This window comes from Pelophylax lessonae, assembly GCF_965119305.1.
Source record: "Pelophylax lessonae genome assembly, chromosome: 3".
NCBI lineage: Eukaryota > Metazoa > Chordata > Amphibia > Anura > Ranidae > Pelophylax > Pelophylax lessonae.
In genome coordinates this window covers 86,168,232-86,194,329 of record NC_138770.1, presented here as the reverse complement: position 1 = coordinate 86,194,329, position 26,098 = coordinate 86,168,232, and the positions used below count along the sequence as shown (strand labels likewise).

Here is a 26,098-nt window from a genome sequence, read left to right as displayed (position 1 = left end):
GGGTATCAGGGGCACTTGGTGTGTGGGTATTACCCTCTCTGGAGCTGCTTTAAAGTCGCTGAGGCTGGGTTTACTGCGGAGCTAGGGAGTTATGCAGCCATCCACTCGAGCTGTCAAGCCACGCCGTGTGTTTTGTGATTTTAATATTGAAATTTTGTTTATGCTTTTTGTACATGTCAATAAATTTGTTTGATTTTATTCAAATTATGTAATGTCTGAGGACGGTACCATAAAAATCCCTTTGTCCCCAACTCACCAAACAATTTTTTCTATGAATTTTGGGATGTGAGTACCTATACTATATACAATGTTCCCTGAGCAACTTCTCTAATCATTCTATATTTTGATTTTGGTTAAATTTTTTTATATACTGTTTTTCAGAAGAATAAAGTTTTCTATGTTTTCACCTGAGGAGGCTTTTTGGTCTTTCCAACTCCAGCTTATGATTCTCTCTTTTGTCTCCAGGTGTTGTCACAGACATTTATCTAATGGATCCAATCACAGTTATCCTCTGCATTGTTACCTGTGTTTTTCTGGCAACTGTTCTATATGGACAGAAGAAAAATGTTCATAAAAACTATCCCCCGGGACCTCCTACTCTTCCAATCATTGGAAATATGCACAATGTAAGCATGGAAAAACCTTATGTGACATTTCACGAGGTAAGAACCTGGGTATACAAATGTACAGTTAAAACAGGTTCAATGCTTCAGACAATTGATAGATTAAGGCATAATGGGGCCCTAGACAAGGTAGCAGATTTTGTCCCTTTCTCATTCCTTTGATTGACAGGGAATGCAATTTGCAGTGTCTACACTACCATGGCCACCCCATGAGACACCGATTGTAAGCTAGTTAATCCTCCCCTGTAAAGTAACAAACACAATTCATCTCCCCCCACACTCAACAATTAAACAACAACTCCAATCTACAATTGCAAATATATGCACAAATCTCTGATCAATGACTAAATTATATAAATGCATCAATGTATTCACACATAAGCAGGGCCCTGATTTGTTGCCAGTAATGGTCAAGCCAACCCAGGGTGCCTCCCATCTTTCCAGTGTAAGCAGGTGCTTCTAAAAGGTTCTCTGCGGAAAAGGTTGTTTTTCTTCTTTTGGAAATTGCTATATTTGGTTATTTCCACTGTATTTGTGTGCAAAAGCCAATTGTTACAATGTAAACCTAATACATTGTTAACCTGTGAGTTGGTGGTTCCTGAGATGGAAGGGTTAAAGCTGCTGGCCAGGTTTTTTTTACCCCCTATAGGTCATGCCATAGTTCCTAAAAAAGTTGGCTAGGGGAAAGACTGTCAATATGTAGCCGTTATTCTGTTGGTTTGTACCACCCTTGGGGGGAGAGGGGGAGACCAGTTGAGGTTCCCAATGGGGTAGGAAGCTTGTGGACTTACTACCTAACTCTTTTATGGATTTACTTCCTAAACAAGGTATGACGACCTTATGGGGCACAATGACAGGGGGGATTTTGTCAGGAATGTGTGTTGGTGATATCTTGGAGAACGTCTTCTGTACTACTTTCAACTACTTGTTCAGTTTAACAACCTGGTCTTAAGTTAATAATGGGTTGCATGCAAGGCGTATCAAAAGAGCAGGGCTAATTCAAGGGGACAAGAGGAGTTAGAGAACATACAGTACATGATTCAATGAGCAGAGAAGATGTCCTAAGGAGGCTAGATTGCTGTTGCTAATAATGTTTGTATTTGTGTCACATGATAAAGCAATCAACCAGCCAGGAAACAAGTGACATGGCTGGGGTAATGGATACTTTGGTAGTAAAGAGGTATTATGCTGGGCCCCATCCCGACAACCAGTTCACCACATTATCGGACTGGCCTCTGGGAGCCTGGAGTAACAGAGTGAGGGGGCCCCAGGAGGAGAACAAGCATGGAGCTATGGAGAAATGTTTCTTGTATCCAATAGTAACATATGGACATTGTCACTGGGAGTGAGGTAATGGAACTGTGGGGTTGCTGGAGATAGGTACGAGCTCCGGGGTACCGGCTCAGAAGTGCTGCACATCTAGGGAGAGGTGGTCTGCATCCAAAGCTGTGTCCATAGTGCAGTAGTGTCAACGTTGTAAGAAGTATGCTGTAATAAATATGGCTATGTATTGCACGGTGTTAACTGTACAAATTGTCCAGCTAACATCTGAGTTTGGAATGCTACCCTAATGCTGAATTCACAGGACCCTGGCTTTCGCCTACCATGCAGGCATTAGCTAGCTCTGTTTCACAATGTCCTCACCGGGCTCGTCAAGCCCTGCCCACAGCTAGTACAACTTTTCCGCCTTCCACCTGACAACAACATTACTTTACAGACTACACCCCTTTTTAACTCTGGAATTTACATACAGTACCTAGTGGTATGTACCTACATAGTGGTATTATGTAGGCTGTCTCTTTCTATCATGCTCAGATCTATAGTTCTTCCGATCTTGTATTATAAGGAACAGGCTAGCCCCTACCCAGGGGTGGGACTTCCCTAAAAGGGGGACTGACCCCTGCTTACGCATACAACACCCATCCAACACCCATCCAACAGCAGGGGGCCCGGAGACGTTTTTATTTTTCTAAATAGCTGCACAGCAGGGCATTATCTAATTGGTAGACAGGATTTGAGAGTTCCTGTCTGCTCTACCTCCAGGCCCCCCTGCTGAGATGACAGTTTTGGGCCCGGTACGGGAGGGCTAGTGGTCCCCCCTTATAAGTGGCCATGTTGGAACAGGAAGGGGCCATAACTGTTTCCACAAAGTTGGGAGCATGAAATTGTCCAAAATTCCTTGGTATGCTGATGCCTTAAGAATTTCCTTCATTGGAACTAAGGGGCCAAGTCCAACCCTTGAAAAACAACCCCACGCCATAATCCACCCTCCACCAAATGATTTGGTCCAGGGCGCGTATTTTTGCATGTGGGTATGTGTTGGTTGTTATATGGAATATGACATCTGTCCATTTTTTATTTTAGAAATTTTCTAATATTTTTTTTAACTATAAAAACATAATAATATGTATATTGTAAATTTGTTAAAGATCACCTAGAACTGTCATTTCATCTGTGACGAATCACCCACTGACTCCTCATAGGTTGACCTATTTATTAATATTGCAGCTTGCTGAGAAGTATGGCTCAGTGTACAGCCTACAGATAGGGACACAGAAGATGGTTGTGCTCTGTGGCTACGAGACAGTAAAAGATGCTTTAGTCAACCATGCTGAGGAGTTTGCTGGGAGACCCCATGTGCCAGTTTTTTTAGACATTGCCAATGAACATGGTAACTATATTTGTATATATTTTGTATTGTATGGCTGAACTTATATACAGAAAAATAATGTATACCAGCTTTTTTCTTCCAGGGTGGATTCTGGTTTCTTCAGGGTTGCCTTGGCCAAATTGTGCAAATTTACCAAACGTTATCAACAAGCCAGCGTGTGGATCAAGCTTGCCTTTTGTTACATAAAGCCATGGTTTTTTATTGGGCAGCACGGTGCCCCTTGGGCACTGTGCAGGCTAGCCTCTGGCATCCTAATAGTTTTACAAAAAAAAGGGGAGAGGGGTGTGTGGTTCCTATAAAGGCCTCCTATTAAATACCAGGAGAATTCCTCAAACTGGAGTGTCTGAAGGTGTACCTATTGATCCCAATAGGCATAAATAGAAAAAAACGTCTGTGAATTCACTGAAAACAGGATGGCCCTCAGAGCTCCCACAGACCCAGAGAGATCAAATATAGGCACCAAAGACACATTATATTGGTGAAAAAAATTTAAATATATTTATTAAGGCACAAGTGCCATCCTAATAGTTTTAGTTTGCAAAGGTGGAGGAAAAAATCATCTCTTATATTGGTGGGCCCACATGTGTGGATGCTGCTGCATTATGTAAAACTATTAGTTAGATTTTATAATAGGGTGCCTCAAAATAGTACTACAAATTAAATAGTTACACGTGCAGGAGACATGTGCAGAACAGAAAAATTTGTTTCATTTTGAATAGCTTCATTATGTTACTAATTTTGTTTTGTTTATTCATTTCAGAATTAGTTTAGTTTGTTTCGTTTAATTTCATTTCATTTCTTAATTTCCTAAGGAATTCCAAATTTATGGTACGATTTGGATCGTTCGAAAAATGATTGAACGATTCAAATTCTGTGTAAAGAATAGATAGTTGCTAAAGAGCGGGCCGGAAGGCCAGGATGACTTATCAGCTGTTAGCGGGCTTCCCGACTGAGAGCTGAATTGTAAACAAAAGAATGCCTGCAATATAAAATTCAGTAAAAAACGCCAAAATGAAAAAAAAAAAAAAAAAATGGCATGAGAGAGAGAGAATTTTGAAAATTGTAATTTTCCGCAGCACCACCTTCTCCCCCCCCTTCTCTTCCTCCTTAACAGGAAGAAAAGATGCAGGGTTCAAAAATAGAGCATTAAGGTGTCTTGTTTGGACCTGATTTAAAATCTCCAGCACCAAATCGGGAGTATAGATTGTCAATGGGGATTCCAAAACTATGTTACCTACCTTCTGTAACAATACAGCGCAGGGGGCCAGAGCTCGTACACATCCCGGTGAGCCTCGGATGACTGGATCTAAATCAGTTGATTGGTACATGATGAGTCGGTACCTGGGACCATGTAGTTGGGTCAATACTCCAGTTGGGCAGACCTAAAGCAGGTGCTTTGGAGAAGTCCTGGGTCAAATCCTGTAGGATTGACCAGTTGTCATCAAACAATTGAAAAGGTGTTTGTGATGTTAATTTGTAAAGGGGTCCTAGTTTGATTGGTATATTAGGGACCTGCAGTAATCGACAAGTCCGAGAATGGCTCCCAGTTGTCGGGTGTTGTGAGGTCTCTGGAGGTCCTTCAATGTCTGTATTCTCTGAGTGGTTAGATGTCGGGTACCCTGAGAAATGCAATGACCTAAAAACAACCTTCTCCTTGCAGAACTGGCCAAGCCCACAATGGAGAGGTTCAGTCATTCGCAAAGACACTGTCTGGCCCGTGAGACCTACAGTGAGAGTTGTCTCCCCTTGAAGGGGAACCTTGCCTCTAAGGTCTTGAGACCTTAGAACAGTTTTGGCTGCATTGGTGTCAATCAGGCAAGGGAGGAGATATTTGAATTCCTCGATGAATAGATTGATGTGGGCTGACACCGGTTTACCAAAACTCTATGATGAGTCTAATCATTTCTGACTATACCTACCTTTGAAGTTTCCGAATCCTCCGGAATAAATTGACACTTACCCCGCAGACCAGCCAGGTTGTTCGGACAATTATGCCTGATGTGCCCTTACTTTCCACATCCATAGCAGACCTGTTAAAAGAACTCATAGTTTGCCACAGAGTTAGAAGGAGAGGGTTCAGGTGTTATGGCAGGCTGTTGAGAGATAGAGACAGTGTGAGGTGGGAGGGTGTTAACACTATTGAGGTCTGTACTGTGAGCTGAAGAAAAGGGAGATTAAACTGCAGAGTAAGTAAAGTCAATAACAGGCTGTGAATCAGGAGAGACAGTGACAGGTTCAGTGTCAGCAGATCTGGCTCGTCTCAGTAAAGTTAGCCCAGGAAGAGCTTCCTCCACATCCATCACTAGATCGTTGGACTCGGATATCTCCTTAGGCCAAGTGTACATAATGCGGTTCTTCCGGACTGAAACCTCCTTATGCACGCCTTGCTGATTGACCATAATAGAATTCTGAAACCACAATGGTGCTACATCTAATGTCTTTGTCGCCTCGAGTCTGGGTTTAAACTCAATTGTGAATTTCTCCCATCTCCAGGCATCAAAAGTTCCCTTCAGGGATAACCCAAACGGTACCCTTGAACCACCTGTGCCATTCTTCAAGAGGTTCTATGACCTTCATCCCAAAACTATACTTCATGTATTGTGCAGCTGTCTGACTGTGGGAAGGCTCGCTTTCCTTCCCTCACACAAACGGCTCATTGCCAATGGCTATTCGAATCAGCTTACTGTCTTAACCCTGCGTCCAGGGGGACCTCTTGCACAACTTTAGGAGACCACCGCCCAGTGACTTTTCTTCACGGTGGATTGGCAGACTACAGCCACTATATTAGTGGTTGTTACACTAGTCCCCCAACTAGAAATCCTAACCAAGGCGATGTGTACGTTACTCACCCAACACTGTAATGATCACCTCCCAGGTTGTGTTTCTACCCCTCACAGTGTATTCCCGGCCTCACCGACTGTTTTACGGTGATCCTACACTGCAGTTCGCCAGACAAACTGCACAGCACACTTACATCCGCTTTCTCTACAGAACAATGTGGCTTCTCTCAATACACAATTGTTAAACACAAAGAATGGGGATTGCTTTTTGCTGTCTATTTACTAGTTTTACTATGTCTCAGTATAACACCTGAATCACTGCAACACAAAAGAAAACTCCAAAACTAACAGTCTGGGCGTATACAAACTAAAATTGCCTATTTTCTGCAGAAAACAATTCTAATCCATAAAGCGTGTTATCCTTGCTTGCGGAATTCGTTTATGGAAAGTGAATATAAAACCTAGTTCTACAACTGGAACCTCTCTTTTTCTTTCACAAACCAACAGCAATGTGATACTATACAAAACGCAGCTTGTGCTATATAAACTTAAAACAATGGGTGAGGGGGCATGCATTGCCTTCTGAGAAACACAAATAAAATGCCCAAACAATAAAAATTGAACAAAACAACACCACTAAAAATAAACTCTTTATCAGAAAAACTCACAGCTAAAGTTAGTTTCGCTATATATTGAAATTAGTGATCGACTGATATAGTTTTTTTAGTGCCGATACCGATACCGATATTTTGATCATTGGATATTGGTATCGGCCGATATTGGCCGATATTTTCAGACATTTAAAATATATTTTTTTTCACAGGTACAGTTGTGGAGGGATTTGGGGATCTAAAAGGCCCCAAACCCCTCCTCTACACTTAAAAGCATGCAAAACAGCCAAGTTTGGCTGTTTTAAATGTTGTCATTTTGTCATGACATCACTTCCGGGTTTTTACATGGAGACCTGATCAGAGCCGAATGCGGCTTTGATCGGGTCTTCTCTTCGGTGGCTGTGTAGGTAGGACGGTGTGACGGGAGACCCGGGCGAACCGCGGAAGGCGGCGGAAGGGGGGAACGTCCCCTCCAACTCCTTGTAATGACAGCCGAGCAGCTTCTCTTCCTCATCGGTTGTCATACAAGACAGCCGACCGTCGGCTATGGATGCTGGTACCCGGGAGATGCCTCTAGCTGCAGACATCACTCCGGTACAGCACTTTCCTGTTATATCGGCAATATCGGTAACCTCAGGGGCCGATTCCAATATATCAGGGAAAGTGCATATCGGCCCCCGATAATCGGTCGACCCCTACTTGAAATTCAGTGAAAAGTAAAATATTTCACTTAAGACTGCAATTCAATACAGAAGCTGCAATAATTCTACTGGAATTTGATTTCAGAATAACAAAACCAAAATTCTCCTTTAACCACTTAAGCCCCGTAAGATCTTACCCCCTTCCTGACTAGGCCCTATTTTGCGATTCGGCACTGTGTGACTTTAACGGACAATTGCGCGGTCGTGCGACGCTGTACTCAAATTAAATTGACGTCCTCTTTTTCCCACAAACAGAGCTTTCTTTTGGTGGTATTTGATCACCTGTGCAATTTTTACTTTTTGCGCTATAAACAAAAAAAGAGCGACAATTTTGAAAAAATAACAATATTTTTCACATTTTTTTATATGAAATTCCCCCCCAAAAAATGTAAAAATCTAAATTTTCTAACATTTTAGGCCAATTTGTTTTCTGCTACTTATGTTTGGTAAAAAAAAATCGCAATAAGCCTATTTTGATTGGTTTGCGCAAAAGTTATTGCGTTTACTAACTAAGGGAAAGATTTTTGTCATTTTTATTGTTTTTTTTTTTAACGAGTAATGGCGGCGATCTGCGATTTTTTTTTCGGGACTGCGACATTACGGCGGACAGATCGGACCCTTGACTGACATTTTTGACACTTTTGGGGTTACCAGTGACATGACTACAGTAATCAGTGCTATACATATGCACTGTTACTGTAAAAAATACACTGGCAGGGAAGGAGTTAACTTTATTAGAGATGCAGGGGTTAAATGTGTCACTAGGGGCATGCTTCTAACTGTAAAGGGGTGTGGCTTTTCATGTAACCACAGAGACATACGATCCTACATAGCAGGATCGTATGATCTCTGCAGTTACACCAGGAAGAATGACAGGCGGCTTTGTTTACATCAGCCGCCTGCCTTTCTCCCTCTCTAGCGGGAGATTGCGAGTGACCGGCGGACATCGGTGTCACCGGTTACTCGCGCTGGAATGTCCGTGAACGAGCGGGGGTGGGAGCTAGCCTCCGGCGGCGCGCACTCGCCTCCGGCGGTGCACGCTCGCCCCCTAGAGGCTCGCAGGCGAGCGACGTAGTACTACATCACTTTGCCTGTGCGGGGCTGACTGCCGCAGTAAATAGTCGTGCGGCGGTCGGCAAGTGGTTAAAACAAGACAGACTTTAACACAGAATATACAATGTCTCCACCAAGTACCCTCAAATCAGCACAAAACAAACCCGATGCCAAAGGAATGTCAAACCAAAGCTCTCTCCATTGATATGTAAGTATACCAGTCAGACTGGTCTCTCAAGATTAGGTTTTGAAACAAGCATGTGGGGAGAATAAAGGACAGAAAATGCTTATACAATAACAAAAATAATTGCAGCCTCAAAACAAGTCCAATGTAAAAAGGGACTAATTCAACTCAACACTACACTCTACCAAAAACAGAAAAGTAAAAAAGTTACACAAAACAGAGAAAAGTTACAACCAAAACGAAATATTCTGGGCACAAACGGACACCTAATGCAAAAATAAACGATTTGCTTTCAATAGACACCAAAACTCAGTTTTTAAAAAGTGAATCAGCTCCACCTAAAACTGAATTCCTTATTAAAACCGCAGTACTAAAAATGACTACTACCAAAACAAAAATGGTAGCACTGAGATTTTGTAAAACAGAAAGGTCACTCTAATAAATGAGTTCTAGTGCATAGGAAACAAAAACCACATCAATTTCCCACTAAACGTTGGACGTATTAGAACAGTCACGCACTATACAAAGTTATTTCACACGGTGATCAGTCCTATAAAACAACCCAGCCGCAACAATGTTATGTCATTTAATCTCGGCCGCATGTTTAAAACATCGATTAGCACTCTCCATGCATACAGTCACGTTTAAAGTTTAGGGTTACAACAAAAATGGGACAAAATATACGACAAACACAGCTTAAAAAAATGCTTACAAAAAGACTGAGAACAGTTATGAAACAAAATAGTTTCCCTTGAAAACAGAAATAAAAGAGAAAAAAAAAAGATGGGTTGGATATATGCTAAATTTGAACAAAAAGACGAACAAGGTTAGCTAAAAACAACCGCAATGATCCTGTAAAAACCTCCCTAAATGCTGAATTTCAATTAAAATGAAGAAACCCCACTTAAAACTGAAATACAGTACAACAATCATGGAACAGCTCTATCTGTAGTTGCTCCTTTAAACAAAATTAGATTTTTTTTTAGAAATGCAAACACAAAAAGGAAACAGAAATGGTGGTTTGGTAAAACTCAAAATGGCAGCTCAGCCATGTGGGTTTCAACACCACCAAACAAAATGGAGATGTGGAACCCAAAATGGCTGCCACACAAAGGAAATTGTGTTACAACCACATGGATCTCCATGCTAAAATAAGATGGCGGCCAAACACGGGGTCAACACAAAATGGTGGCACTGAGAACCACCAGCCAAACCAGATATATATAAAAATAAAAAGGTTGAGCAAACACGATGATACTAGAAACAGGTAAAAACTGAATTTACGATCGGACAGAGAAAACAGGTCCTGGTCCTGTTTAACAAAAAATTTCAAAAGCTGAAATAAAGTTTGTTTTACTAAACGGTTGGCCATTTTGTTGTATTGGACCCAAATTCATCTTCCCCCTTTCGGTCAGCTGTAAAGGAAATTCCGTTGGCACCTTACCTAGACTCGCCATCTGTCGTGGAAATTAATATACACTTGATGCACAAATAACTCTGTTGCGCTAATAAGTGCACTTTTGGATATTAATATACGCCAAGCACACTTAATCCCGTTGTGCTAAAAAGCACAGTTCTCAGCTCTTTGGTATAAGGTATTGGTGCGCTCTCCCCATCCTCAGAGACAGACGTACAGGCTGGTTCAGTTTGGATGTTCCCAAGTTGCCCTGTGATAAACAATGGGCCTCATTTATTTACAGTCAGAGAACAAAAAGGGTTTACAGGGGAGGTGGCGTCAACACAATCAATGACAGACATGTATACTTTCAAAAGTATGAAAGGAAAGGAGAGTGTATGCTAATGCACAAACTTGACCGTGTTCACAACTATCAAGTGAAAGCAAAACTGCCGAACACTATACAATGGGAGCTAGTGTGGATTCTCGTGAACGTGGCCCCGCCAATACATACGCATGCATTCCCGTCATAATCAGTTAGTGTGAATCCTATGTAATATAGTTCATAAAAAATATATTTGATATTGATTGGAAAAAGGAGGAACCCCCAATGGGTGGGACTATAAATGCGACTGAACACTTAAATGAGTAAAAAATATATCAAAACTTTATTTTGTACATACATAGAAAAAGGAGAAAGAAATCTTTTGCGAAAGAAACAAAAAACATAACAATATAATATGCCAAAATTGCATGCAATGACAGTTCACACTCAATATAGAAGACTTCAGGGTACAGGTGGTGAGGAGAATCGGAACGACCCTATGCGTTTCGGGTGAGGACCCTTCTTCAGGGGTCAACCAAAATTCAAATCACATCATGTACCACTTGGGTCTGAGCAAAGGCTACCATTTCCACACGGACCTAAGATGTCCAAATCATAACGCGTACTCAGCATACTAGGCTGACAACTACCACTTACACCTGCATGACCTCTTGCCATGCAACTACCTACATACTACAGGTGTGCAACTTTTATCTACATATCTCCATGAGTGCCCCTTTGGGGTTCTCTTATTGGACCGAGTGTGGATCATTGTGGCGCCCACCGTCTCACGGCACTGCGGCCATCCTCTCTTTTACTTTTCAAGTATACCTACCTATGAATGTGTGTATATTGGAAATCAGGCATCTTACCCTACTGGTATACTTTACCCGCTTTTTAACTTACAGCTCATCTCTGTTTATATGAAGACCCAAGTGGTACATGACGTGATTTGAATTTTGGTTGACCCCTGAAGAAGGGTCCTCACCCGAAACGCGTAGGGTCATTCTGATTCTCCTCACCACCTGTACCCTGAAGTCTTCTATATTAAGTGTGAACTGTCATTGCATGCAATTTTAGCATATTATATTGTTATGTTTTTTGTTTCTTTCGCAAAAGATTTCTCCTTTTTCTATGTATGTACAAAATAAAGTTTTGATATATTTTTTACTCATTTAAGTGTTCAGTCGCATTTATAGTCCCACACATTGGGGGTTCCTCCTTTTTCCTACTGACTGGGATGATGGCCACTGACACTTAGGTACTAGGTGATGGGGAAATACATATATCTTTGATATTGATTATGCTACTGTTCCAGTGAATGAGACTTTACCTGCAAAGGACATTAGCAGAAGTATTTCAATCATGCGGATCAAGCTTAATAGAAAGCTACCAGCCATTATTCCAGCAAAAGGGCAGATATTTATCAAAACAATAATAATTCCACATCACAAACATATCTTCGCCAGTGAATACCGGGGCCCCGGCTGGCTGATATGCATGTGTGCGGTGGAGTTTGCATCGCATGGTCTAGCTCCGGGCCAGCTTTCTCTCCAGTGGTAGCCAGGGCCGGACTGGGAATAAAATTCAGCCCTGGAAAAAATGTCATACCAGCCCCATAGCATTATTATACCTGCCCAACACCATAACGCCATTATTTTCTTGTTCATAAAAGGGAAAACCATGCATTTTAAAGCAAATTTGAAGAGTGTACTATCATAGATAAGATAGATATAAAAGCAGGGCTTTATATATAAAAGAGCAAATTATAGTTAAAAGTGGTAAAAGTGTGGACATGGTACAGGAGAGGTCAGGGGCTGTGCGGACATGGTACAGGAGATGTCAGGGGCTGTGCGGACATGGTACAGGAGAGGTCAGGGGCTGTGCGGACATGGTACAGGAGATGTCAGGGGCTGTGCGGACATGGTACAGGAGATGTCAGAGGCTGTGCGGACATGGTACAGGAGATGTCAGGGGCTGTGCGGACATGGTACAGGAGATGTCAGAGGATGTGAGGACATGGTACAGGAGGTGTCAGAGGCTGTGCGGACATGGTACAGGAGAGGTCAGAGGCTGTGCGGACATGGTACAGGAGATGTCAGGGGCTGTGCGGACATGGTACAGGAGATGTCAGGGGCTGTGTGGACATGGTACAGGAGATGTCAGGGGCTGTGCGGACATGGTACAGGAGATGTCAGGGGCTGTGCGGACATAGTACAGATGTCAGAGGCTGTGCGGACATGGTACAGGAGATGTCAGGGCTGTGCGGACATGGTACAGGAGATGTCAGAGGCTGTGCGGACATGGTACAGGAGATATCAGGGGCTGTGCGGACATAGTACAGGAGATGTCAGAGGATGTGAGGACATGGTACAGGAGGTGTCAGAGGCTGTGCGGACATGGTACAGGAGATGTCAGGGGCTGTGCGGACATGGTACAGGAGATGTCAGAGGATGTGAGGACATGGTACAGGAGATGTCAGGGGCTGTGCGGACATGGTACAGGAGATGTCAGAGGATGTGAGGACATGGTACAGGAGGTGTCAGAGGCTGTGCGGACATGGTACAGGAGATGTCAGGGGCTGTGCGGACATGGTACAGGAGATGTCAGAGGATGTGAGGACATGGTACAGGAGATGTCAGAGGATGTGCGCACATGGTACAGAAGATGTCAGAGACTGTGTGGACATGATACAGGAGATGTCAGGGGCTGTGCGGACATGGTACAGGAGAGGTCAGGGGCTGTGTTTACATGATACAGGAGATGTCAGAGGCTGTGCGGACATGATACAGGAGATGTCAGAGGCTGTGCGGACATGGTACAGGAGATGTCAGAGGCTGCGTGGACATGGTACAGGAGAGGTCAGGGGCTGTGTGGACATGGTACAGGAGATGTCAGAGGCTGTGCGGACATGGTACAGGAGAGGTCAGAGGTTGCAGACATGATGAGGGGGGTGGGATGAGTGGCAGCAGGGATGGTGGTGAGGGGGTGGCAGCGGTGGTGGTGATGAGGGGGGTGGGGTCGGTGGCAGCGGTGGTGGTGGTGAGGGGGGTGGGGTTGGTGGCAGCGGTGGTGGTGAGGGGGGTGGGGTCGGTGGCAGCAGGGGTGGTGGTGAGGGGGTGGCAACAGGGGTGGTGGTGAGGGGGTGGCAGCGGTGGTGGTGATGAGGGGGGTGGCAGCGGTGATGAGGGGGGTGGCAGCGGTGGCGGTGATGAGGGGGATGGCAGCGGTGGCGGTGATGAGGGGGGTGGCAGCGGTGGCAGTGGTGGTGGTCAGGGGGATGAATCAGTGGCAGGGGTGGTGGGGAGGATGGGATCGGTGGCAGTGGTGGTGGTGAGGGTGATGGGATCAGTGGCAGGGGTGGTGGGGGGGATGGGATCGGTGGCATTGGTGGTGGTGAGGGGGATGGGATCAGTAGCAGGGGTGGTGGTGGGTGGGGGGGTGATGGGATCAGTGGCAGGGGTGGTGGGGGGGGGGATGGGATCAGTGGCAGGGGTGGTGGGCGGGGGGGTGATGGAATCAGTGGCAGGGGTGGTGGGGGGGGGGGATGGGATCGGTGGCAGTGGTGGTGGTGAGGGGGATGGGATCAGTAGCAGGGGTGGTGGGGGGGGTGATGGGATCAGTGGCAGGGGTGGTGGGGGGGGGACAGTGGCAGGGGTGGTGGCATCAGTGGCAGGGGTGGTGGGGGGAGAATCAGTGGGGGTGGTGAGACCAGCAGGGGCCAGGGGGCAGTGGTGGTCTGGTGGAGGTCGGAGGGTGGGACCAATAATTGCACTGCTGCTGATTTTTATTACTAACTTGGTCCGTGGATCATGCTGCTGGCGTCTGTGTGTGTACTGACACAGACAGTACTGGATGTGGGACTCTCGGCGCCGTGACGGTCCGTCTTGCTGAGCCTGGGTCACATGATCCACCGCCGGTGTTCTAAAATGTTCTCGCCGCGCAGCCGCTCCCGCCAGATGTGATGTCATGCCGCTCATAGCGGCTTACGTCACGTTGGAAAGACTTCACCGGGGCGGGGCTGCAGCGGCCATCACAGCGCGGCCGCCGCACGGTCCCAATAGCGGCCGCGTCTTAAAGCGGCCACGGCTTAAAGCGGCCAAATGAATCTTAAAGCGGCCCCAATCTTAAAGCGGCCCCAGGGCCGGTGGCCCACCGGGAATTTTCCCGGTATCCCGGTCGGCCAGTCTGGCCCTGGCGGTAGCCACTCAGAGCGCCCGCTGTTCCGGAGATCAGGCGAGTGGTATGCAGTCTCCATTTAATGGAAGGTTTCCACAACTAAAAGTCTTTCCTCAATGCCAGTTAAAGCCATATTTGCTGTGCATAGCGATTACCGGTAAACTGACACTGGGAGACATATTGTCAATTTAAATAAAACACTTCCTGAAAAATGTCCACAAAAATATTAATAACATTTCCACAACATAACATACAGTCAGCAGGATATATCTCTTCTGCTGGTGCCCCTTATTTCAGTTGAAATCCCCCTCTGTCCATGGCTACAACACCTGCTGCCATAATCTTCTAATGTGATGGGGGTTAATAAAACGAAGTGGCTATCACAGGATCTCATCAAGAGAGCCTGACTATGCCCACTCTTTCCATCCAGCTCCTCCAAAAAGAGGCATCAGCACAAGGGACATATCCTACTGACTGTAATTAATGTTCCCTGTGCTAATTTTTCTATTTTTTTTTTTTTTTATTAGGCTGCATTTAGTTTTTAAGGCATCCCCAGGCAAGTTTTAATTGAATTGTGCATTTTTAATGTTTTACTCTGGACATGATTAAAATTCAATAAAAAAAAAAAAAATGTAGTGGTACATGTGCCCTTGGCAGTGCCCAGCCTCCAATTCCTCTTCCTTACACATACGTTTTTTGTTTGACAGTCTCTTGCCTATTATCATTGAAAAGTTGCAGTGGTAGTCCCCACCATGGATCAACTGGCCCAACCATGCCTATCTGTTTTGGGAACATGTAGTCCACCCCTACGGATGCCCCAAATGGATACTCACACCAAGGCCAACACTTTGAGTCAACGATTATTACCAAGCCCCTTGCTGTGTTGCGATGCCGAGGGCAGCATCTGTCAAAAGGGGGGAGAGAGTATTGGCAAATCTACTTCCTCCACTGCAGGTGGTGCTCAACTGCAGAGGTATTGTAAGGGGAGAATAAGTCAAGAGGAACCTATTTAAGACCCTGGCTCCCATGGTTGGCACGCATTTTTACATGTGGGAAGTGTAGGAACAGATTACCCGTCTGACAAGGACAGTGATTAGCTGTAGAGAGAGGTTCCAGATGAGTAAGGAAAGGATAGGAACACACCATCCTCCTGGAGACCTCCCCAATTGGGTTCAGACCAGCCAGGCCGCATTTCTCCCCTCAAGACAGATGATGTTGGGACAGCTGAGACCTGCTCTGCTTCACATTGCTGTCACATGCCATGTGTGTTCCCGGTTGGGTGCCTTCCTGCTTGGTTTGTTGTGAATTAGTGGATTCTACATTAATGCAAGTTTTGATCTTTGCAACCAAAGTCTGTGTGTTTACTGCTGCCGCACCATGCTGCACCTCCCCACACGCTGGCGACTACGTACTGTAACTCCTACCCTCAGCATCTAATAATAGGTTTACAAACACTTGTAAATATGAAACACTTGTAAATAGGTTGTGTTTGTTACTTTTTTTTTAGGGGTTATATTTGCTAACGGTAATAACTGGAAAGTCATGAAACGATTCGCTCTGTCTACGTTGCGAGATTTGGGGATGGGGAAGAAAACAATAGAAGATAAAATCATGGAAGAGTGCAAAAATTTGGTAAACATCTTTAAAGCTTACAAAGGTCAGTAATGAGTTCTGGTTTTGGGAGTACAAATGTATAGCTTTTCTGTGCTGCACAATGTCACTGTCCAAACATGGAATCAGATTGGCTGTTTGTCTTTTAAATGTTGCCACGGTGGGTACTACCTTTACACCATGCAAGGCAGCTCTTATTTTCCTGTGATGGTCTTGGGCATCCGTCTTCTATGGTTTTGTCTTATCTCTCATAACCTGGCTTCCCTCTAGTATAGTGCTGGGAGAAATAAAAATGTATGTTCCACTTGAACCATAAATGGAAGTCCAAATTTAATACAGGATTCAGGTAGCGCCAATAGCATGCACAGTGCTTTACAATATAAAGGGAGACAATACAGTTACAATACAATAAAATACAAGAGGGTTAAGAAGGCCCTGCTTGTAAGAGCTTACAATCTAATCCAAATGACTGTGTAAAGAAAGTAGAGTAGCAAACCTGCTGCTAAAGTACCAATCCTGCTAGCCTCATGGGTTGGTATATGCAGTCTTATACATGGCCACACTGCTCTGCAGTACACTATGGAGCAGACAAAACCAGCAAACAAAACAAGCGCAAAAGCCGATTCACCCATAGCACCCAATCCAAATTTTTGTTTCATTTCCTTTTAGTTCATATGTGCAACCACTCTAATTTTGAGCTCTTTTCTCCTAATTAAATGTGTCAACAGGAGGTTCTACCATCCTCCAACTGCCCACCTAAGCAAGGGCATGCAGCCACTCAAAACGTACACATGCTGAGGCAAAAATGAAATGGCATGTGACTTTCAGGAAGTGATACCGCCATAGATCGCGACTCATTCAAGTTAATGGGGTTGTGCTGCTATGTGCGTGGCTGTGAAATAATTTAACCGGCGCAGTCTTTTCTATAATGAACAATATCTCCATTATATTCAATAAAGTGCAATATATAAATAAAAAACAATTCATCAATACAAAATGTTAAAAAAAGTGCAGTGCTTGAGTAAGCGCCGGTTCACACTACCGCGACGCTACTTTAGGTGGCGACCTCCGAGGTCGCGGTGCGAGCAGCGCGCTGCGACCTCGGAGCGGCCGCCACGGACTTCATAACATTGAAGTCTATGGCGGTCGCCTCCTGGTCGCCCCAAAGAAGCTCCGGACCCTTTTTCTAGGTCGGAGCGACTTGTGTCGCTCCTATTAGAACGGGTCCGTAGCTTCCCTATGGGAGGCGACCTGCGGCGACCTGTGAGGCGACCAGGTCGCCTCACAGGTCTCCCTAGTGGGAACCGGCACTTAGAGCTGGTTCACACTACCACTACCAGAAAGTCGCCCCGTGACTTGAAGAGACTTGTTTAGAGACTTGTTTAGAGACTTGTTTAGAGACTTGGAAGAAACTTGGAAGAGACTTGGAAGAGACTTGTGCACTACTTTGAAGAGACAGGCGACTTTGTCTGTGGGGAATGCCTGGCTAATCTCTTTCTTCTCCCTGGAAAGTCTGATAACAAGTCGTGTCAATTAAGATAAGGAGGCAACTCCCATTGAAGTATATGGGACAGTCGGATCACAGGTCGCCTCAAAGTAGTACAGGACCCTTTTCTGAAGTCGGAGCAACTTCAGTAGTGCCAATTAAGACGGCACTGATTGATTAACATTGCTTTTGTTATGTCAAGCTACCTGGGTCTACACAAGTTGCCTCACAAGTCGCGCTAGTGTGAATGGGCTCTAAAAGTCTTTAGTGCTTTCAAAGTGCTTGTGCTTGATGCATTTAGTGGGTGAATATGGTGCCACCAGGTGCTCCCCTCCTGGGTCCCTACTCACCGACCGTATGATGTAAAACAGCTTTTAGTGCTTCTGTCAGCACAACAAATGGCTATGGTTATCCTCCTTCTCCTCTTTTCCCTAGATTCAGCAAAGTAATTGGAGGCTGTGTAGTGGTGCAGCATGCGGTAAGATTATCCATCCTGCTGTTCTCCGTTACCACGCTCCCAACAACGTAGGTTGTAGAAATGAGAGGAGAGTGCTCATAGCGTAAAATGTTTACATTTTATTTAAAATATAAAAATGAAAAAGCTTACAAGATGAAAAGATATGTTAGGCAGTATCATCTGTAGTGGACGCTCTAGCTCTGACTGAGTTGGACCACTGTAGAGAGACCTCTAGGGTCTTTCTCTGCACCATGCTGGAAGGGGTCAGGCTTTTCTACTAAGGCCCCTTTCACACATACGGCCCGTTCAGTTCATCAGTTCAGTCACGTCAAAATGTATCAGTTTTTCATCCGTTTTTTCATCCATTTTTCATCATCCGTTTTTTTTACATCCACTACCAATGCAAAAACAGATGAAAAACTGACCGTTTGTCCGTTTACATCCATTTTGCGTCCGATCCGTTTTTTTTTTTTGACGGATGAAAAATAGGGCATTCATCCGTTCCAAAAAATGGACATTGACGGAAGCGGATGAAAATGGATGCTAATGGATGATCATCCGTTGTCATCCGTCTTTACATAGAGATGCACTGATGTCCGTTTTTCCTCCGGATGGATGAAAAACGGACAAACGGACCGTATGTGTGAAAGGGGCCTAAGGCTGTGGCTGATTTCTAATAAAAAAAACCAGGAATGAAAAACTTTGAAAACCTTTTGTTTTGATGTACCTGGAACATTTTTAGCTGATTTACATTGAAATTTTAGTTGGGTTTTAAGCAGATTTGCGGCAAACGTTTGCTCTTCTTGCAGGAGCACCATTCGAAAACACTGCGATCGTGAATGCTGCGGTAGCCAATATCATTGTATCTGTCCTAATGGGCCATCGATTTGAGTATAATGATCCAAAACTTCAGAGGCTTTTGACAATTATTAACGATAACATCAGAATCATCGGAAGCCCAATGGTTTTCGTAAGTTCATGTTTACTGCAACTTGTTCATATCTTTGAATGGATACTGGTCAACTGGGCTTTTTAAAGTGAAAAGAGTATACTCGCAAATGTGTTTGTTCAATAACAGGGTCATTTTTTGGAGTTGGTGCAGGGTGTTGATTGCGTTATTTTTGTGCATGTGGAATATTTCACATTAAGATATTACATTTCTATTTTGTCTGTGTGTTATTAAGCAGATATTAACCACTTTACCACCGGAGGATTTTGCTGTCTTACGTCTGGGCCACTTTTGCGATTCGGCACTGTGCAATTTAACTGACAATTGCGCGGTCATGCAACGCCGTACCCAAACGAAATTTATGTCCTTTTTTCCCCACAAACAGAGCTTTCTTTTGGTGGTATTTGATCACCTGTGTGATTTTTACTTTGTGCGCTATAAACAAAAAAAGAGCAACAATTTTGAAAAAATAACAATATTTTTCAAATTTTTTATATGAAATTCCCCCCCAAAAATTTAAAAATCAAAATTTTTTATAATTTTAGGCCAATTTGTTTTCTGCTACATATTTTTGGGGAAAAAATCGCAATAAGCGTATTTTGATTGCTTTGCGCAAAAGTTATTGCGTTTACTAACTAAGGGAAAGATTTCTGTCGTTTTTGGTGGTTTTTAACGAGTAATGGCGGCGATCCGCGATTTTTTTTGCGGGACTGCGAGATTGCGGCAGACAGATCAGACCCTTGACTGAAATTTTTGACACTTTGGGGGTACCAGTGACATTACTACAGTAATCAGTGCTATAAATATGCACTGTTACTGTAAAAATGACACTGGCACCAGAATTTTTATTGGTGATCAAGGGGTTAATGTATGCCTGGTGCTTACTAACGTGTGTGGGGGGAGGTGACTGAGTGACACAGGGACAGATTGCAGGTTCAGCTAAGCTGAACCCTGCAATCTGACCCTGCCTGTCACTTAGGAGATCCGCCCGCTTGTTTACACAAGCGGGTGGATCTCAACACTCGAATCCCCGAATATCGGGGAAGAGCGGCGGTGATCACCGCCGCTCCTCCCCTGGCCCGACTCCCGCTGTGACTGAATACAGCGGGAGCGAGCCTCCGGCGGCGCGCGTGCGCCGCCGAGAGAGGGGAAAGTCTGCGTCTATGTCGCCAGGCGTTATCGAGCCACTTTGCCACAGTAGAGCTCTAGTGAGCAGCGGTAAAGTGGTTAAACTGGAAATAAAGGTCAACCTTGGTCCTTGGACAAAACTGATAAAAAACATCATTGTATTAAAGTCATGTGACTGAGACTGATACAGACAATCATGATAGCGCTAGATGTCTCATTTTTGCATTTTATACAGTTTTTAATATAGAAGAAAAAAATATTATTGGTTACTGATTAACTTTTGTTTCATAATGAAAACATCTCACATGCTTCTAACCTAAATTGAAGCAATGGTATCCTTGAAAAACCAAGTATGTGTTCACCAGGAATGATATTTGTTACCAGTAGAATAACATAATTGTCACCATAACTTACTGAGTTCTACTTTCTCATTGGTCCCCAAATCACATTCCCTAAAAGGGCTGTTGTGTCCATGCACTGTGCTGATGATGGCCAACAAGTATGAAACAGCTATACTTCACATTTCTATAGTAGCCGTGCTACAAACATCAAAGTAATGGAACAATTATAATAATAACCATAATGTGCAAAATAAACTCACGGTGCTCAACACATTCCATTATCACGTCAGTGATTTACCCTAGTTTCACACCTATGCATTTTTTTAGTGTTATTTGCAGTTTGCAGAAATTAACTACAGTCCATTTAACATGGTCTCCTATGGTACACATTCACATCTATGTGGTTTGCAGCTGGTGCGTTTTTGGAAAGGGTCGGAGACTTCAATGGAATCCCACCAGAAATGCAAGAGTTGTGTTTGTGATGCGATTTTTGATGTGTTTTGCCGTTTTTATTTTTCCGTTTAAACACTGTATATAGCTAGTTGCTAAGGAGTGGTCTGGGAAGCCGGCTGCTGCGTCCTTAACAACCAATAAGTCATCAGCTGTAAGCGGGATTCCACACTGACACCTGAATGTAAAAAACTTTCTCCCCCCCAAAAATTCTGAAAAAACAAGTGTGGGGTTCCCCCCAGGTCAATACCAGGCCTTTCAAGTCTAGTATGGATTCAGAGGGGACCCCAGATGGCAAAACAAAAGCTCCATACCAGACCCTTATCCGAGCATGGCAGGTCAGGAAAGGGAGGGGACAAGTGAGCGCTCCCCCCTCCTAAACTTTACCAGGCCGCTTGCCCTCAACATGGGGGGATGGGTGCTTTGGGACAGGGGGCGGGGGGCTCTGCCCCACCCCAAAGCACCTTGCCATATGTGGATGAGGACAAGGCCTCTTTCCCCCAACCCTGACTGGTGGTTTGGGGTCTGCGGGCAGGGGGCATATCGGAATCTGGAAGCCCCCGGTTCCCAGCCCCCATGTGAATTAGTATGGGGTACATTGTACCCCTACCTATTCACCCCAAAAAGCAGTGAAGTGTACCTATACGTAATTTTGCATAACCGGGCTGCCCTGCCGCAATATATATGCCGTGGGCAGTCCAGAAGTAGTTAAAGTGGTTGTAAAGGCACAAGCTTTCTTATCTTCATACATTCATTCTATGCATTCATTCTATGCATGGAGGTAAAAAACCTTCTGTGTGCGGCAGCCTCCCCCTAATACTTACCTGACCCCCTCTCGATCCAGCGATGTCCACAAGAGTCTTGTCTCTCCGAGGACTCCTGATCATCATCATCAAATGCCAAAGGAAGAACACAAGCTGCAATTGTATTGATTGTGTATTGATACCTTCTCATGTGTGTGAGATCCTCTATTTCAGGGGTCTTCAAACTATGGCCCTCCAGTTATTCATGAACTACAATTCCCATCATGCCTAGTCATGTCTGTGATTATCAGAGTTTTACAATGCCTCATGGAATGTGTAGTTCCGCAACAGCTGGAGGGCCGTAGTTTGAGGATCCCTGCTCGATTTCCTTACTGTATTCTTAGGGGGATAGTGTTAGGTGTTTTTGATTTAAAAGGACTTTGATTGAAGACACACACATTTTTATTATTTATTATATTTTTATTCTATTACTTTTCATGGGGATTTTTGGTTGTAAGAATATTTATATTTAACATGTAAAAATAGTTAGTTCATGGAAAGCATATTTAAACCTATTATTTGCATTAGTTGTGATTGCAGAATGCTTACGATCACTGCTTGCCCTATTGCTAATACATAAGGGCCAATGCTTATCTTTTATTTCAGCTGTACAATTCCTTTCCATCTCTACTCCGTTGGCTACCCGGGAGTCACAGAAAAGTTGTGCCTAACTTAGAGGAACTGCACGCCTTTATCAGAGAAACCTTCACCAACCAAAGGAACCAGCTGGATGTCAATGACCAGAGAAATTTTGTTGAGGTCTTCCTTGTCAGACAGAAGGAGGTATACATCTTTCTATATAACCTAACTGGGTCTTTAATATTTTTCGCTAACCACCCCACGTACATATACTGCGTGGTGGCGGCTCTTCTGAACAAAACCACGTACCTATACATAATTTTGTGCTTTTGGGTCTGCGGAGCACACGCACACATCCGGCTACCTGCCTTCGGTATGATTGGACACAGCGGGAGCCAATCAGCAGGTCCAGCGAAACCCGCCTATCATTCCCGGGAGAGGTAGAATGAGGGTCTGCCCTATATAAACAAGGCAGATTGCCGTTCTGTTAGTAGGGGAGACAGAGATCGTGTGTTTCTGCCAAGCAGGAACACGGATCTCTTTCTTCTCACAGCCAAAGCATCCCCCCCACCCAGTTATGCTGGATACACACTACAATTTTCTTTAGATTTTTTTCCTTTTAGATTTACCAAAACCATATAATATGAGGTCAAACCTAAACACTTTTGATTTGTTTGCAATCAGGCAGGCCCTTGCACTACATTGTTGAAGATAAAGCTAAAGGAAATCAAACAACAAAGGTTGTATAGTGTATATGCAGGGCCAGATTAACGTAGGGGCTATTGGAGCTGCAGCTCCAGGCCCCTACCTTTATATAGGCCCCGGGTTGGCCATATTCACTGTTACCGCTCTTCTGTCACTTGTAAACACAGAAGTCTGGCTTCTATGCTCGCTTCCCCAGGCAGCTCCCTCAGAACCTCCCCACACAGCACGAAGGCAGGACAAGGAGGGACAGTTGCCGATGCATGGATGTGTTTATGGGCTTCAGAGACAGCATCCCATGTTGAATTAGGCATGCTTGGCTGCACCCTTCCTCCTCTGGGTGCATGCCAAGGCACGGCCCTTAAGGCCCTTCAAAATCCTCATCGCCAAGCCCATGATGCTCTTAATCCGGCCCTGTGTATATGCACCTTTAGAAAGCACTCCCTAGGAGCACATTTAACCCTTTGATTTTAACCTATGATGTTAACCGCTTCCCTGCCAGTGTCATTAGAACAATGGCAGTGCATTTTTTTTTAGCACTGATCTCTGTATTGGTGTCACTGGTCCCCAAAAAGTATCATGGGGTGTCAGATTTTTCAACTGCAATGTCGAAGTCCCACTAAAAAACACTGATCACCGCCATTACTGGAAAAAAAATGTAAAACCTAAAAATTCCATAAAAATATGCCATAGTTTGTAGAGGCTATATCTTTTTTGCAAACCCATCAATATACGCTTATTGGGATTTTTGAATGAACAAATTTGATTTTTTACATTTTTTTTTTTTATTGGGTGTGTTTTATAGCAGAAAGTAAAAATCTGTCATGTGTTTTTTTTTTTTTTTTTCAAAATTGTCAGTCTTTTATTGTTTATAGCGCAAAAAATAAAAATGGCAGAGGTGATCAAATATCACCAAAAGAAAGCTCTATTTGTGGGGCAAAAAAGGACATCCATTTTTTTGGGGTACAGTGTCCCACAACTGGGCAATTGTCAGTTAAATATTGCAAAAAATGGCCTGGTCATGAAGGGGGGTAAACCTTCCAGAGCTGAAGTGGTTAAAAGGTGTCCTGAATGGGTGGCAACCTTATTCTAGGTGTCAGTTCGGGTCCACAGGCCTGCTTGTTCCTTTCATATTTTAAGTAAGGAACATTTGTCTACTACTGAGTACTGAATCAAGAGAATAGTGTATCTTTACTAATTAAACTATATCTACAATCATGCTACTTCTACAGGTAATGACACATCTCAGCTCTTAGTAAAGTTATCACACTTTTACCTTTATGTTAGAGAAAAGTTTATTTGAAAAACTACTAGTGTGTGGCAAGCTGTTGGTTACTGTTTCTGAATGGAACATGGAGCTCTAGTTTATAGGCAATACTGACTACACCCATTGTGAGCACTGGATGAAAAATCTATAAACAAATGTTTTTGTCTGAGTCTACATTGGAGAAATTCCCATTCACTTTCTGTCCAAGAAGTGAGTTATAATCTCCCAGCAATAGAACCCCGTAGAGGTTTCACCCTTCCCTAAATTTTTTCGAAACAAATCAAAAGCTTTGGCTGGGATTGGTCTTTAAAGCTTTTAAAGATTGTCTTTCAGTCAACTAACCTTTTTAAAGAAAACTCAGTGTAGTGCTTCTCCCGTAGGAGCCACCGGATTACTGTCCAGGTCTTCTCCAAAGGCTTTGCCCCGCAGCCAGGCACACAGGCTCAATCACACGTTTCTTCAATGACCAGTCTAGGGGTGTTTTTTTTTTTTTTTTTGCTTTTTTTGTTTTTTATTTTTGGAGAACTTGGCGAGGGTTGAGGGAATTAGGTGGGATACTCCAAAAACAAGAACCATAAACATTTGAGGACTTAGGTATTCTTTAGGGCAAACTATAACAAATTCTGTGCTCGTAGCAATCAGTAGACTTAAGCTTTGAGGTGGTAGTAGTAGTTTTAGAGCTACAAAAGCAGAGTCTCTTTAAGCAGGTTAGTTGGACAAAGCTCTTCAGGACATCAGCTTGTGTCTCCTTCAAATAGATCCAGAGATGACTTTCTCTAGCACCTGAGGAGTAGCAAAAGCACAAAGGCCCCCAAGATCTCTCAAGCATCTGTAGTCACACAAGGCCCAAGCATAGCTGGTTGCCTCCTTCCAACTTCCAAAGCGACACCTTACTCTGGTTAAACCAATCCAGAGGTTCAGCGAGCAGCCCCCCTCAGTCAGCTTTCTTTAGTTCCAGGGTCTGAGCATCCAGGCCCATCAGGTGGCCTCCCTGATCCTCACATAGGCAGACATAACAGCACATTTGCCTGAGAAGGCAGTGTGCCCTCCAGGCTGGATTAATCCTTTCTGGTAAAAGACCCTGAGCTCACAGAATATTTACAGTCTCCCAGCATGCCTTCAGAGCAGGGGCTGACTGGCAAATTTAAGCCCAGGGGGCAGGTACAATCCAGAGGCCCATGGTGCAGCGACTCGGCCCCCCTCCCACTCTCTCTCTTCCCCGCCTCCTTCTGAACCCCATTTCAGGCTGAAGCTCTATTCCAGGTACTCTCTACCCATCGGCCGAATCCGGGTTCAAAACCTGGCCAGAAGGGGGCAGTTGGGGGGAGCTGGGACAGCTCGGTTGGGGCTGGCTGGTGGAGAGTCTCCAGGGGAGCATGGAACCGGCTTCTCCTTACTCAGACAGAGTTTACACCATCCATGTTTGGCCGGGGGGGGGGGGTTTAAACCATTCATGCTGGGGGTGGTACTCTGTCCTTGTCTTCAGTAGGTCAGCAGTGGGGACTTTTTACTTCTCTTCACCAGGAATCATTTAGGCATGTCTGTGGCAGAAGCAGTGCAGCCTTTTTACAGGGCATCAGAGTGGCCCAGGGGGCATTTGCCCCCCTGCCCCCTGGCCCAGTCCTCCCCTGCTTCAGAGACAACCTTTTTGAGATAGGCCAAGGCTGCATCAATATTCATGATGTTTCTGCATAGCTCCACACCTATCATCCAGAAACTCCTCCAGTTCCGTGGATTCAAAGGAAGCTATCAGACAGACTGGCAGCAGCTGAGCACACTGAGCAGACCTGACTAGCAGAATG

General features: G+C 44.3%; 1 protein-coding gene across 2 annotated transcripts in view; it reads left to right on the top strand.

The window, feature by feature from the left end:
• The window catches only part of LOC309551312 (cytochrome P450 2K4-like), a 637,235-nt gene that overhangs the window by 562,062 nt on the left and 49,075 nt on the right, over positions 1–26,098 (top strand). The window contains exons 2-6 of one of the 2 annotated variants that reach the window (XM_082251846.1): positions 466–662; positions 3,132–3,294; positions 16,031–16,180; positions 18,887–19,047; positions 22,355–22,531. In XM_082251846.1, coding sequence (XP_082107972.1) covers positions 489–662; positions 3,132–3,294; positions 16,031–16,180; positions 18,887–19,047; positions 22,355–22,531 — 825 coding nt within the window. In that variant the 5' untranslated portion in view covers positions 466–488. The remainder of the gene's footprint in view (positions 1–465; positions 663–3,131; positions 3,295–16,030; positions 16,181–18,886; positions 19,048–22,354; positions 22,532–26,098) is intronic. The other variant, XM_082251847.1, reaches the window with a different exon arrangement.